The sequence below is a fragment of the Onychomys torridus genome, chromosome 1 (genome assembly GCF_903995425.1).
Source record: "Onychomys torridus chromosome 1, mOncTor1.1, whole genome shotgun sequence".
Taxonomy (NCBI): domain Eukaryota; kingdom Metazoa; phylum Chordata; class Mammalia; order Rodentia; family Cricetidae; genus Onychomys; species Onychomys torridus.
Window position 1 is genome coordinate 66,966,558 of NC_050443.1, and position 15,840 is coordinate 66,982,397.

At 37.0% G+C, this 15,840-nt stretch overlaps 1 protein-coding gene across 3 annotated transcripts in view; it reads left to right on the forward strand.

Moving 5' to 3' along the window:
- Positions 1-15,840, forward strand: part of Grm5 (glutamate metabotropic receptor 5) — a 484,091-nt gene that overhangs the window by 15,390 nt on the left and 452,861 nt on the right. For all 3 annotated transcript variants that reach the window (XM_036186135.1, XM_036186149.1, XM_036186142.1), the window contains exon 3: positions 2,265-3,120. In XM_036186135.1, coding sequence (XP_036042028.1) covers positions 2,463-3,120 — 658 coding nt within the window. In that variant the 5' untranslated portion in view covers positions 2,265-2,462. The remainder of the gene's footprint in view (positions 1-2,264; positions 3,121-15,840) is intronic.

Sequence of the window (15,840 nt, forward strand, 5' to 3'; positions counted from 1 at the left end):
ATGAGTCATTGGTCTGGTTTATGGCCTTTGGCACACCATCATCACTGGATCTTCACCCAAACTGCTCTCCAAAATTCAGCTGTTGACCCACATCATGGAGATCCCATGGGTATCATTCCACAGGACCAGTCCCTTCACGTACTCTGGAAGATCATAGATGGGATAGCTGTTAGGGTGGGCCAACCCAAGGCTGATCTGGTCAGTCCAGACCGCTGGAACCACCCTTTTAGGTGAGGGGCAGAATCAGCTCTCCTAGGCCCATGTCATCAGGCCAGCTCTTCCACACTGTGGTAAGGGGTGGGGCCATCTCTCCTGAGTGCAGGGACAGCTTTCCTAAGGGAGTGGGGCCAGCTCTACTCTTACAGTGTCCATCTAGGATCAAGGCCAGCTATCCCAGCAATGTTTTATCATTGGGTTTGCCTATTCATTCTCCATTTAATGAGCATAATTATCAATGCAAATTGCACGTCTTTGAACATAGAAGACTGAACAGACATCTTGAGAATGAGAGAATGTTTGGACAATTTCACAATGAGGTGATTAACAAACATTTTTGTTCCCTTTACTTTTGTCTAAAATACTGAATTAGAAATATGATGCACATGATGCACACACTCACATTTGTATATCTAAACACCTCATTATTCTGTAACATGTAGTTATTGGTTAAAATTTAATTTTAGTGTTTGATACTATTTAAAGGGTTTTTTTCTGTTGCTATGGAAACAGTTGAAGGAAAAAAATGTAATGAGGGTAGGTGTGGTTAGAAATGTAATTCAAGTTATGTTCATTATGTGCTAAAAGTAGAGTTTTTGAAAATCTGATAAAGTTTAAGATCATCATTATTCTAAAAGAGGCAAGACAATTGTATAAATTCCAAAAGGCATATCACCGCTTTTGAAAAGGCAGTCCTTGTGTGTTAATAATTTTCAATCACATTTAAGATTCTGGTTGGCAGTGATGGTGCCATCTAAAGTAAATCTATTACATATACTAATTAAACAAAAATAACCAATAATCTGTCAGTTTTTTCCCATTAATGCAGAATTTGCTATTGGAAATTGGGGTGGATTAATCTTTACCCTAGGAGTTTAAACTGGAATAAATTACTAACGTGGTAGCTAAACCAAGCTTTTCTTCTTGGAAGGATAGTTGAGCCATATCACTGTGGAATTTATATTTCTAGACAGGGCATAGAGGGATAATTACTATGAATTTTATTGTAAGACTCCAAAATAGCTTTGAAAAGTCTCTGGAGTACCATGCAGAGTGCCAGAGAATTTTCTCTCTTCACCAACTAACCGCAGAATTTCATTTGAACTACAGTAACAACAGAGATTCTGTTGGGAATACATATAGACCTATTCAATTTAAAATATTTGAAAATATGATAAAGCAAACCTAGCACATATCATCAAAATTCATTAAATTGGAAAATTCTTAATCTGTGATGGTTAGCACTTTACTAGTAATTATTAACATCAGAACTTGTAATTTTTCCCCTAAACTTGTATGCCTATTACTCCTGCTTGCTTATAGCATTTTGGTTGACAATGTTCAAAGCTTCTCCTAATTCATCTTTGATATATATTATGTATAAAATGTCGACAATGCTTATATACCTAGGCTCCTTTTTCAATATACTTTACATTGCATCTAGGCAGGAACTGTACATGATTTTAATATTTTGTTTGGTTGGTTGTGGGAATGATGGGGATAGAATTCAAAGCCTTGTGTAGACTGTTCAAGTACTCTACCATTAAGCTACATCCAAACCCTTTAAAGAAGATTGCTTTTATAGTTGAATAATTAATAAAAGTTTGGTGGTGAAATTTGGAAATAAATTGAAGTCTGATTTAAGTGAAAATACAAATGAAAACTAGATACAATCCCACCACCCAGCTATTACTCACCAATCTTCAAAAGATTTTAGGGATTGGTGTTTTAAGGATATTTACTTTATAGAGTGGTTGAATACTAGGATGCTGTTTTTCACAGGTTTGCCTATTGTATATCCCATTTGATTTTCTGTACTCCAGGTGAACAAAAGAAAAGTATGAAAGTAAAGAAGTCAAGGCCAGGAAACTATTTAACCTGGTGACAAAGTGAAACAAACACACAAAAGCACCACTGTTTTCAGTTCTGCTTTTTTGAGCTATAATATCAAATCCCTCTGTTTTTCCATTAACATGGATGTTCAGAGTGTCCCTGAATTGGTATGTAGTATTGCTATCAAACTCATGCTTCTCTTTATTTTTCTTCAGGTAATGAAGATCATGATCATATGGATGCATTTAAATAGACACTATCTGGGGACCTTGTTATTTCTTAGAGTACATATCTAAATTGCTGCCTGATTCCTCAATGTGTTGTTCAACACAAGAGATCATTTGATTGCACCTATTGGAAATCTGAGTTTCTTCCACCATGATGTCTTTATTAGCTTGAATTCCTTTCCTAAAATGGTCCTTCTGTTGATCCTATCAGTCCTACTTTTGAAAGAAGATGTCCGAGGGAGTGCACAGTCCAGTGAGAGGAGGGTGGTGGCTCACATGCCAGGTGACATCATTATTGGAGCTCTCTTCTCTGTCCACCACCAACCAACTGTGGACAAAGTTCATGAGAGGAAATGTGGGGCAGTCCGTGAGCAGTATGGCATTCAGAGAGTGGAGGCCATGCTTCATACCTTGGAAAGGATCAATTCAGACCCCAATCTCTTGCCCAACATCACACTTGGCTGTGAGATAAGAGATTCCTGCTGGCATTCAGCTGTGGCCCTAGAACAAAGCATTGAATTTATAAGGGATTCACTCATCTCTTCAGAAGAGGAAGAGGGCTTGGTACGCTGTGTGGATGGCTCCTCTTCCTTCCGCTCCAAGAAACCAATAGTGGGAGTCATTGGTCCTGGCTCCAGCTCTGTGGCCATACAAGTCCAGAATTTGCTCCAACTTTTCAACATACCTCAGATTGCTTACTCTGCAACCAGCATGGATCTGAGTGACAAGACTCTATTCAAGTATTTCATGAGGGTTGTACCTTCAGATGCCCAGCAGGCACGAGCCATGGTGGACATAGTGAAGAGATATAACTGGACCTATGTCTCAGCTGTGCACACAGAAGGTATGTAATTTCCTCTACACAAAAATATGTTATGATACTTGGCAACACCTCTCAGTTAAATTATCAGCTTTTGCATGCCTAAAATGTTCCTCACCAGTGTAGGAATTTTGAGAAGCCTCAACTTCACCAATAAGATAAAAGACCATATATTTACACTGACATACTCATTTATATGTCTGCCACTTGTTAAATAGCAAGATAGGTTTTTCAATCTGGATTGTACTATTTCAAATTATGCTATGATGATGCTTATTTCTAAAGTTTTTTTTTTTCAGTTTTTTCGGGTTCTTCAGTGAACATCTCTCATCTTTAACATTCTATCATTGCTCTAATGATTTTATAGTCAAGGGGCAGTAGACATACAGATACACAGTAAGGAATATAGCTCAGCATGTTGTTATGAAAAATTGCCAAACTGTATAGACTTAAAATTGTTATATAGAATGCATAGTCAAGTTCAAAATAATAATAAGAATGAATTAGCTTTATATTTGTGTAGAATCTATTTGGGAAGAGTAATTTCAATAAAATATATAATGTTTTGAAATTTATTGATTTGTTGTATTGAAAATATAGCAATAAAAGGGAATGACTGAACCATACTGTATAAGTTAACATAATTATTTTTTGTTGCTAACAGTGTACTGAAATGCTTTGCATATGCAAAATTTCAATCCTTTGTGTTGACCTATAGGACATTATGTGATCTAAATATTATTGTAATAGCTTTCCTAGGGCAACAAAATGCACTTATTAAGCATAAAATAATACTGGAGAAGGCAGCAAATATTTTTTAAAAACGATGGAATCACTTAGCAAAAAGAAGAATTAAGAATCTTTAATAATATGTCATTGGAACACAGACAATATTGTAATATGTGGTGATAATTTGTTGGGAAATTAGTGAATTTACTTGGAAGAGTTTACATCAGAGTTTTTGACAGTTTAACTAATTCAGATATAACAGAATTCTTGTTATCAAGTAACAGTAACAGAATGCATTTCACTGTATAGGCCTTTATTCATGTTTAGAGTAATACAAATGTAAAATAGGCTACAAGTTTAATTGACATTTCTGTAACTCTGAAAGTTTTCATTTGTAAATTGATAGTTTATTTGGAAACATATTGATGTGGAGTGATTCTGAACAATACATTGTTTAGGTTAGGACTTCTCTGATTTTTCCTTTTCTAGAGTAAGTCATGGTCATTTTACTTTGGAGCACATGATGAACATCAAACCCAGGGTCTTGCCCATTGCAAATGTTAGCTAAGTAATATTCTATCAGGACACCCAACAACCTTTTCTTTTTCTCCCTCTAATGCTGAGATTTTTCATGTAAAAAATCCCAGTTTTATTTGACTCTCTCAACAATCCAGTGACACAGTCTGTCCATGTATTTTATTCCAATTTTCAGATTCAAATTCTTTAATGCATTTAATTAATTTTTACGTACCTAATAGTAATTTTAAAGCCAGGACTATAGCACATAGCTATTAAATTAGAGTTCTATATACCATTATATTTTAAGAGGATCCAATGGTCTAATGCTTTGGGTATACATTCATAGAACATATATTTGTTAAAAGCAAATACATGTAAGTCTTTTTAATAGTTATATATATCAAAATCTTCCATGAGTTTTTCAGTTAAGCAAAGAGGATGAAGCATGCACAGATACTTATGTAATCATAACTCAAAATGACAGAAAATTACAAATAATGTCTCTAAAGTACATTGATAAATGATCACACTACCTTTTCTGTTATGTGGGAAGACTGGTGGCTAATTTGATGTTCTAATTTTAACAGAGAGAATGCTAATACTTGCTTAAAAGCAAAACACAAACCCAGTAAGTGATATGTTTTAGTCAAGGACATGATAAAGTAGAAGATGGGGATTCATTTCAAATTTCAGAAATGAAAGGTTTCCATACCATGAAGGAGAGGATAATTTAAAATATGCTCCATGAGAAACTAATCATCACATTTGTATTTTTACAAACTTCAATTGCTTTAGTCTAAATTGGCACGAATACTCAATAAGTAATTTAATAATGTACATAATGATATATTCACACAACACACTATTATATTTTTATAAAATATATATATAAATATATATATATATAATATATATATAAAATATATATATATAAAATATAAACACACTATTATAAAAATGAATGGCATGCTTTGTTGCTAATGAATAATCAGCTCTAAGATTGTTGCTTAAGAGTAATCTGCTCTAAGCTGATTTTCTGTGAAAAAACATGTATGGTTCTTCATATTTGGTATTCTATATGAACCATTTGTCTGTACTTTCATAGAACTGCTAACCATAAAGAGCAAAATTGAAAAAAATCCTTATTCTGAGAGGAAATTTAAGTCAATAGGGAATATGATAGGATGAAAACATTTATTTTTTATAGATAAATTTTGCAAATACTCATTCAATGTTTTATGATACACAGATTGCCTTTAGTAACATATTAACTAGAATAAAGAATTTTGAGAAAAAACAATAGAAATTATGTTGATAAATACATGAAAAATATTCTATAACACAAACAAGATATTGAAGATGCAGGTTTGAATATTTACATATTAAGGAATTACTCTTTGCGTTGTAGATTTTTCTGATGATTTAAGAAACATCTTTGCTTATAAACAAGAATCTGGATATCAGACGTATGAGTCATGATACCTATAGTTTGTTCATGTAATAGTGGAGTGGTATAGATGTTTACAGAGGGTTTGGGGATTTTTTTAGCTCAGTGGTAGAGAGCTTGCCTAGCAAGTGCAAGGCCCTGGGTTTGATCCTCAGTTCCCCCCCATCCCCCCCAAAAAAAACCAAAAAACCAAAAAAGATGTTTACAGAGTAAAACCAGACTCCAATCTGAAAATCCTTGAATCAAGGAAAACTCAAGTATATTGGATTGTGTGGAAAATCTTCAATGTGATGTCTGTTGTTCTGTTACATGACCTTTCAGAAAGCCTCTTTGAGAACTTTTGTAAATGAAAATGTCAGTTCATGCTTTCTTCTATCTATCTGCTTACCTGTCTACCTATCTAACCATTTACCTATAACAGTGGTTCTCACCCTTCCTAGTGTTGTGACCCTTTAATACAATTCCTCATATTGTGGTAACCTCAAAACATAAAATTATTTTCATTGATACTCTATAACAGTAATATTGCTACTGTTAGGAATCATAATGTAAATAACTGTGTTCTCCAATGGTCTTGAAAAAGCCCCCAGACCCACAGGTGGGGAGCTCTGATCTATAAACTTCTCTCTATGCACCGCTATCTCCATCTCTCATTAGGTTGGGATAATTCCATGCAATTCCTGAACTGTTGGTCTCAAAACCTCTCTATTTATTCTGATGTTTTATAGCTGTCCTCTTTTGCTTAGTTGACTGTTCCCTTTCTTAAAAAGTATAACAATTTCTAGATGCTTTTATGTGATATATCAATTATGAAAAGATAAACTATTTTTCTAAAGCACTTTGTCTTCAAATTACCCAGTTACTTTATGCTTAAACCTGACAGCACTATATCAAATAATCCTTGGGAAACTATCACAAGATGTTCCTTCTAGAAAATACATGTTATCTGTGCTTTCAGAGGAAGCACAGGAGACCTGGGATTCAGCTTTAAGATTAAGTAATTGCACTTGTATTTCCTGTGATTTATTCTCTCTGCATACCAGTGATATTAACAGTGATGTGTGATACATAAATTCTACACCTAGAATTTCTAGGCTTTGTGATTTATAACATAAAACAAGTGAACAGAAAATAAAGGCAGTGTTCTTGAAGGACAAAGCAAACTAGTACTTCAGTACTACAGAGGAAAAGATGTGGTGAGTCAGAAGAGAAACGTCATTCCTCTTAAGTGAGTCAGTCCAGACAGTACCCTATGTGTTCTGAGAAAATTTAAGAAGTCTCTCACCTCAGTACTTTTCCAAAATTTGGCACGTGTATGCATATGACACAGGGTAGATGGTACTCACCTTTGTAGTGCTCTGACATAGTGATTTAATTGGTAACCCCAACTAATGACTTCCCTGAATTCTTTTTTTAATTAAGAAATGTTTTTATTCATTTTACATACCAACCACAGATCCCCCCTCTTTTTTTCTTTTTCTTTTTATTATATTTGTGTTTTAATTTTACACATCAGCCATGGGTTCCCCTGTCCTCCCCCGTCCCGTCCCCACCCACACCTTCCCCCCAGCCCCTCCCATCCATTCCCATCTCCTCCAGGGCCAAGACTCCCCTGGGGATTCATTTCAACCTGGTGGATTCAGTACAGGCAGGTCCAGTCCCCTCCTTCCAGGATGAGCAAAGTGTCCCTGTGTAAGTCCAAGGTTCCAAACAGCCAGCTCATGCTCTAAGGACAGGTCCCAGTCCCACAGCCTGGATGCCTCCCAGAGAGTTCAAGCTATTCAATTGCCTCACTTATCCAGAGGGCCTGCTCCAGCTGGGGGCTCTACAGCTTTTGGTTCATAATTCATGTGCTTCCATTCTCGTTTCTCCTCCTGCCACTTCAGCCTTTCCCACAAACCCACCCCCCAATTCCCCTCTACAAGAAGGTAAGGCCTCCCATGGGAAGTCAGCAAAGCTTGGTACATTCAGTAGAGGCAGGTCCAAGCCCTGACCCCTGTCTCAAGGCTGTGCTAGGTGTCCCACCGTAGGCAATGGACTCCAAAAAGCCAGCTCATGAACCAGGGATGCATCCTGATCATAGTGCCTGGGGACACATTAAGCAGATCAAGCTACACAACTGTCTTGATTGGGCAGAGTCCAGTTCCATGGAGACTCCACAGGTGTTAGTCTAAATTTCATGAGTGCCCACTAGTTTGGTTTGGTTGTCTCTGTACGTTTTCCCCATGATGAGCTTGAAGCTCCACAGGAGTCCAGTGGAAGAGAAAGAAGAGGGATTCTTTGAGTAAGGAGCATCTCCTGAACTCTTATCATTTAGATTATAAGTAGGATTTGCTCTCATGCAACAGTGGCTTCATAGCTGCTTTCTTTAAGAAAGCTTAAAGTGAGGACTACTCCCCTCAACTTCTCCCGAGTGCCTGGGATTCATGCTGGGCAAACCCTCCATCACTGTATCACAAGTCTCATTTACCTTTAATTTTAAGATAGGATCTCACTAAAATGCAAAAGCTGAGCTTAGACTTTGGATCCTCCAGCCTCAGCCATCACAGTAGCTAATATCATATAGGATTAAACAACCAGGCAATGTACAGACTTCCTTCTTTGTTTTCTTTGAATCACTACCACTGTATAAAGAATGTTTTGTCCTCAGGCTTTTTTTTTTTCTTTTGGTTTTTTGAGACACGGTTTCTCTGTGTAGTTTTGTACCTTTCCTGGAACTTGCTTTGTAGACCAGGTTGGCCTCAAACTCACAAAGATCCACCTGCCTCTGCCTCCCGAGTGCTGGGATTAAAGGCATGTGCCACCACCGCCCGGGGGCCTCAGACTTTCCAGAGAAAGCCACCATAAACTTTTGACACCAGCCATTTGAGATCAGTGCAAGTGCCTCCTAACACACAACTATTTGCAATCACATGAAAGAGTTCAGTTGAAGTCCTCAACATTATCCAATGGACCACAAGCCAAGTTGTGAGTAATAATAAAAATTTTCAGGATGGAATTTAATAAAGCATATTTATCTAACTAACTTTAGATTCTATCACTGACATAATTAGATCACTGCAGCCACATTCAAACTTCAGTATCCAAAGAAAATAAGATTATCACCTGCTGAGCTATCTCACCATCACCCTAAACAAAATACATGTAATAGCACATATTAATGTTGTTGACATGAAAATATGACAACATAGAATAAATGTTTCAGGTAAAATCTTCACTTCTATTCTTGTGAGTTGGATAAATATTAATTTCTCTGAAATGTAACCTGCATTGCATGTAAAAATGCAATATACTTGTAAATAGTCCATTATTGCATTCTTTATGATGATGTAGCTAAATTTCAGTAAGGAAATTGATTTTGAGTTGTGTTTTCTGTAGAAAAACACATATATCATACTCTAAGTTGTTTACAATGATTTTACACTTCAATAATTTTTCTAACCTTAGCTAGGGTTCTAAATTGTCCCCCCAGTTCCCATTAGAGTGCCTAGTATAAAACCGGTACTCAGTAGTTCGCTGAATAGATGGATTTCCCTTATAGCAGCACCAACCTCATTATGTATGAATATATGGCATGTGGATAAATAGCTGGCACTTGTAATTTTCACAGTTTTGCTTTTTTATAAAAACAAGGTGCCAAAGTACCTTCCTTGATTAATTGTGGAATGCTGTTTACACCTCACTCCTTTTTTGTTTCATGGGTTCTTATTCTTATCTAATGATATAAAGATGCTAATTCATGCTAAAAAAATGTCAGTGATGCTCTGGGGGGAAAGTATCAATAAGTTTTTCTGGTAGCACAGAATCATTAAAATGTTGTCAAGTCAGCTGACACACTGCCATGCAGCACCTGTACTTATGATAGGGTTTTCTGTTAATTATGTAAGCAAATAACGATAATGGAGATTTGAGTTAAAGATCTTCACTGTCTAATTCATAGTCACCATGTTTAGTTCAAAACTCAAAAATTGTTTAGTATAAGGTTAATTGTACATACATGTTAATGGATTTCAATGTGACATTAGTATGTTCATGAGGTATATACTGAGAAGTCCCAACCAATCCTTTTATTTTACCTCTGTATACCCTTCCAAACATCTAGTAATTCCTACTCATTTTCAGGTGAGTTGTTTATAACTTGCATGTATGTGTAGGAGTGAAAGAACGGTTTTGTCTTTACTTGTTTAGTTTGTTTCACTTGACATAATGACCTCTAGATTCGTTAATTTTGCTACAATGATGAGAGTCTCTACTTTATGGCTCAAAAGTACTCTTTAGCCATCAGTCTACTAATGGGCACCAAGGCAAATTCCATACCTTACCTATGATGAATATCACCCTGTTATTAAAAAGGAGTGCAGGAATGGAGGTATAAGTGTGTATACACTTTTTATGTCTAATTTTTCACTGATTGTCACCATATCAGGACAACAATTTAGTCTGGAAAAATTAGAAATGTCATCATAGAGCCTGCTGAGTACATTTTGAAGCATTTCCATTTTATTATCTAGGGATTAAAATGTGTTAGAAATTCAGACAAACATAAAGATGATGATACTAATGGTTGAAAATTACAAACTGACATTAGTTTAATAGGGTGCTAGAATAGAAAAAAGTGTTCTTTGAATATTTATTTTATCATTTTTATTAGTCTGTAGATGCTGATGGAATTATTATTGTTTATTTTGGGGTGAGGGGCATAATCCATTCCTGTTGCCTAGGTAGTGTCTTTTCTTTATGTATGTTCTTTCAGACTACTTAATTGTTGGCTTAAATTCTGACTTACCCACAAAGCATTTCTGCCAAAGATGACTTCCCAGGTTTTCCCCAGGTATCTCTGCTGGGTACCACTGAACATTTCAGAGGGCCATCCCCCAATTCTTCTGGCCCACATGACTAGGGTAAGAAGGATACCATTACACTATTCTACCAATGCTCACAATTAATTTCTAAAGTTACATGCCAATGTGGACACTACTACAGCATTAAACATTCACATTAAACATTAAACATTCATGTTTATTGGGCAATTAGCATGAACAGAGTTGATGTTTGAGGACTGCATATATGTATTTTCCCTAAACAAGTCTTATTTTAGATTTCACAGAAACAACATTATTTAGAATTTAAATATTCTGAAAGTTTAGCATTTATTATTACTAAATACAGTCTAGTGAGCCATATCCTCATTCATAATACCTTAATAACTTCTAGGTTATTAATATTTCACCATGAATTACTTTAGAATAAGGAATCTAGAGATGAGGTGAGCATGATATGAAGTATTATGTTCTAGTTTATTACTGGAAGCACACAAAATATAATGTAAAAAATTAGTTCCTCACAGTGAATAATATGCCAAGTAAATAAAGAACAAACCTAAGAAAAACAAAGATTGAGATTCCTAGAATCACAGGGATTAGTTGGTGGACCTTCATTCTTCTACCCTCTGTCTCTCTTGTACACTCGTCCTCCTTTTCATCAAATTATTCCTTCTCTTCTTCCCCTTCTCACTCTTCTCTTCTACCCAACTTTTTTCCTTCCTCCTTTTCTTCTCTCAGCTTCTCATTCTTTTCTCACTTATTCTCTTCATTCTTAAATATTTTTTTGTAATGGAACCATTTTTTAAAAACTGTTTAGGCTAATCAATACATTGGATTGCATCAGTGATAATACTTTCTCACTATCTCACAGGAACGATGAAGAAAACTATTATTATTTTAGAGTTAAAAATACAAAGTAGAAAAATTTAGTCTGTGGTAAAACAAAGATAAACTGTATGACAACTGGAGCTCAGAAATTCATTTCAAATGCTGCTTTCACTAGTCATAAGAAAAGAACTGGGAAAGCTTTTCTTATGGGTACTTTCTTTAACAAAATTTTACTTTTTCTGTTATTAAGAAAAATATTTATTCATTTTACACATTGATCAAAGATCCCCCTTTTCCCTCCACCTGCCCCCCAGTCTCCCTTCCCAACCTACCCCCCACTCTCATCCACAATAAGGCAAGGACTCCCATGGGGAGGCACATTCAGTAGAAGCAAGTTCAAGCCCTTCCCCCTGCCTCAAGCCTGCACAAGGTGTCCCATCATAGGTAGTAGGCTCCACAAAGCTTGCTCATGTACCAAAGATGGATTCTGATCCTACCACCAGGGAGCCTCCCAAGCAGATCAAGCTACACAACTGTCTTGTCATGCAGAGGGCCTAGTCCAGTCTCATGTAGGCTCCACAGCAATTGATCCAACTTTCATGAGTTCCCTCTAATTTGATTTGGTCATCTCTGCATGTTTCCCCATCATGATCCTGATGCACTTACTCATAGAATCCCTCTTCTCTCTCTTTGACTGTACTCCTGGAGCTCTGTCTAGTGATTTGTTGTGGATCTCTGCATCTGCTTCCATCAGTCATTAACTTCCTTATGGGTATTTCCTAAAACTTACTTTCAGTGACTTGTTCTGATCCAACATCTGTTGGCAGTGGATGAGGTGAAATAGCTGTCGAGCATCACTTAAAACAAATGACCTGTTTGAAGAAGTGATCAGAATGGATACAAGGCTTCAAACTATGTCTGCATTTGCAGAAAAGCAATTAAGTGGAGGGAAGAGAAAAATCTACTAGAATTACCTTTAGGCATGTGGTATATTAAAGTATTTGGCATATTCATGTACTTACCTGGTTCAGTACAAGGAATAATATATTAAAACAGTGGGTTCACAATTATAGGTACATGTTTTCTCATTAACAAAACCATTCTATGGTGTTGAGCTGTTCACTTTTCTTAGATAGTACTGTCAGTCCTTCCTAGTTTCTTGCATGTACAATACTGGATAGTACCTGGAGAGATAGAAGAAAAAAAGAGCCCTCTAGTGCTTAGAAACCTGATCCAAGTGGAGGGTCACAAGCTTAAGATGAGACTGGGCAATGGAGTGTGATGCTATTCCTAAAAAAACAAATAAAAAGCATCAACTTTAAGCTGACCATGGTTGCGTATACTTGCAATCCTAGCATTTGGGAAGCTGACGCAGGGTTGCAGACTCAAGGCTTATGTGTGCTGCATACCAAGACCATGTTTTAAAAACTAAACAAACGGGGTGGGGAAAAAAAACTAAACAAACATCTGTGTCCCTCAGTTACTGGATGAAGGTTCTGTGACGACAGTTAGGTATTTGCCAATCTGATCACTGGGATAGGCCAGCTCAGGCACCCCCTCCATCACTGCTAGTAGTCTAAGCTGGGGTCATCCTGGTAGATTCCTGGGAACTTCCCTTGCACCAGGTTTCTCCCTATCCCCATGATGTCTCCCTCTATCAAAATATCTCCCTCATCGCTCTCCCACTCCACCCCTATTCCAGCTTGACTATTCCATTCCCCTATGCTCCCATCCCCTACCCTCCATTGACCCCCAACCCAGTTTACTAAGGAGATTTGGTCTATTTCCCCTTCCCAGGCAATCCATGTATCCCTCTTATGGTCCTCCTTGTTATGTAGCTTCTCTAGAGCTACAGGTTGTAGTCTGGTTATCCTCCAGAAGTCCAATCAAAGAGAAGGAAAAGGGATTTTATGAGCAAGGGGCATCAAGACCATGATGGGAAAACTTGCAGATACAACTGAACCAAGCTACTGGGATTTCATGAACTTGGGACTGACAGCTGTGGAGCCTGCAAGGGACTGGACTGGGCCCTCTGCATGGGCGAGACAATAGTGTAGCTTGGTCTCTTTGGGGGGACCCTGACAGTGTGAATAGAATACATCCCTTGTACATGAACTTGCTTTTTGGAACCCTACGGTGGGATACCTTGCACAGCTTTGATGGAGGGGAAAGGGCTTAGACATGCCTCAGCTGAATGTGTTTGACTTTGCTGACTCCCCACAGAGGTCATAAATTTTTGGAGGGCATGGGGGGTGGGCTGGGTGGTAAGGCTGGAAGGGGAGCAGGAGGAGGCATGAGAGGGAGATCTCTGGTTGGTATATGGAATAAAAATAAATAAAAGTAATAACACTTTTGCTGAAAAACTAAACAAACAAAAAGAAAAACAAACATAAACCTTAGTTTGGGGGAAAATGGAGTTGAACTGGTGGTTTGTTATATTAATTTCAATATTAGAAGTCAGATACCACTTTACATTCTATTATGGATTAAAATATTGTCATTCAGTATACATTTGAAAACTGTGTTAAACCAATTACCTATCCTACAATTCAGCTGATATAAAGCAATACTGTACAGGTTAAGGAATAGATGTGAAAGAACAAATTCTCTGTGACTAGTTAGTGGCGAGACCCAGGGCCAACTGTTGAGGCAAATCTAAATATGTCTTTGTATTGGTGTAGGCATGGCAGCTTTGAGGAAGAATGGACTGAAGCCTTCCTATTATTTTTGCTTCCCTGGGAAACACAAAACAGTATTGCTTTCCTTGATGAGGATGTTTCTGATTTTTGCGTGTATAAATGTTTCACATGTCTGTTTATCCAACTTGGAAAGCAATGTTTCCATGTTCCTACACAAAGAAAAATTAAGGGTGTGTGTAGTGAAAGTTTACCCCACAAGAGACCTTATATTGGGATGAGACTGTGGACAGCCTGCTTAATTTCTCTTCTTGTCTTCACTGTAGACTCTTCATTCTGTCATTTAGATGCCAGTTATAAAAGAAAACAATATAGCATAATTTTTTTTTTTTAAGAGCAGGAAGACTTTTGCTTCCATTAGTCACTGGATGAAGGTTCTATGATGACAGTTAGGGTAGTCACCAATCTGATTACAGCGCATGCCAGAAATTCACATCCAAGCACCAGGCCAAGCCTAAGTGAAGAGAGGGAAGAGGGATTATAGGAGCAAGGGAGGTCAAGATCGTGACAAGGAAACCAATGGAGACTGATGACCAGAACTTGTGGGAACTCACAGACACCAGACCGAATGAGGACCACTGCATGTGGGTGACAGTTTTGTAGTCTGGTTTGTTTGTGGGATCCCTGCAGAGGGACCAGGATCTATCCCTGGCACATGAACTGGCTTTTTGAAGTCCATTCCAAATGGTGGGATGCTTTATTCAGCTTTGATGCAGTGTGGTGGGCTTGGTCTTGCCTCAACTAAAGGTGCCAGACCTTGTTGACTCCCCATGGGAGGCCTTACCCTTTCTGAGGAGCGGATGGGGTGAATTGGGAGAGGAGTAGGGAACAGGAAGAGGAGAGAGAGGGGTAACTGTGGTTGGTATGTAAAATGAATAAAAATAAATAAATAAAAACAAAAACAAAACAAAAAAACAGGGAGAAAAATTGTTACAGCTTTATGCATGAAAGGAAATTCTTTGGAATACATCATCAGTGATATGAGTAGTGAAATCTCATTTGGCACATTCAATTTGACCAGAATTGTGAACTAAGGAAAATTTTTGCCTCAGAGGCTTTTTAGTATGTGAAGCCTAGTCCAAAGTTATTAGTACAAGTAAGATTGGGAAAGATATAAAACATCATTTTAAGAGGAAAAAACAGTTTTACAGAGTGTATAAAGCACAATGGATTTGTGAACTTAAGTTCACACAATTTGTTGTGAGGCCTTGTCTGCAATACAAGTTTCTTCATTCCTTTGAGTTATTTTCCTTCAAATGGAAGTAAAAACATACAAAGTTTGAGTGCAAATCCTGGTTTGATCCTTATGCTTTGATCAAATTACATTCTTTGATTTCCTCACTATAAGTATACATGTCCTTTACAATTCTTTGGAAATCTAAATGTAAATCACTTAACATGAAGCCCAGTGGTTAGTAATTAGCCAATGTTCTCCTTCTAAATTAGATTGTGAGAACTTGACATGTCTTATTTTAGTCTTATATGAAAAAAAAAAAAAGCCAGACTATAAACAGTGTTGCATATTGGTTTTGCCCACATTAAATTTACTAATGAATATAATAGAGAATTCATTAGGGAAGTGACCATTGCTTTTAATGAGTTTTAGAGTCTTATTAACTTGCCATTTGCATTAAGGTATACAGTCATATAATAGTGTGTAGGGTGTTAGTGATTTGACACAGTTGTGGATATGCTGCATCCC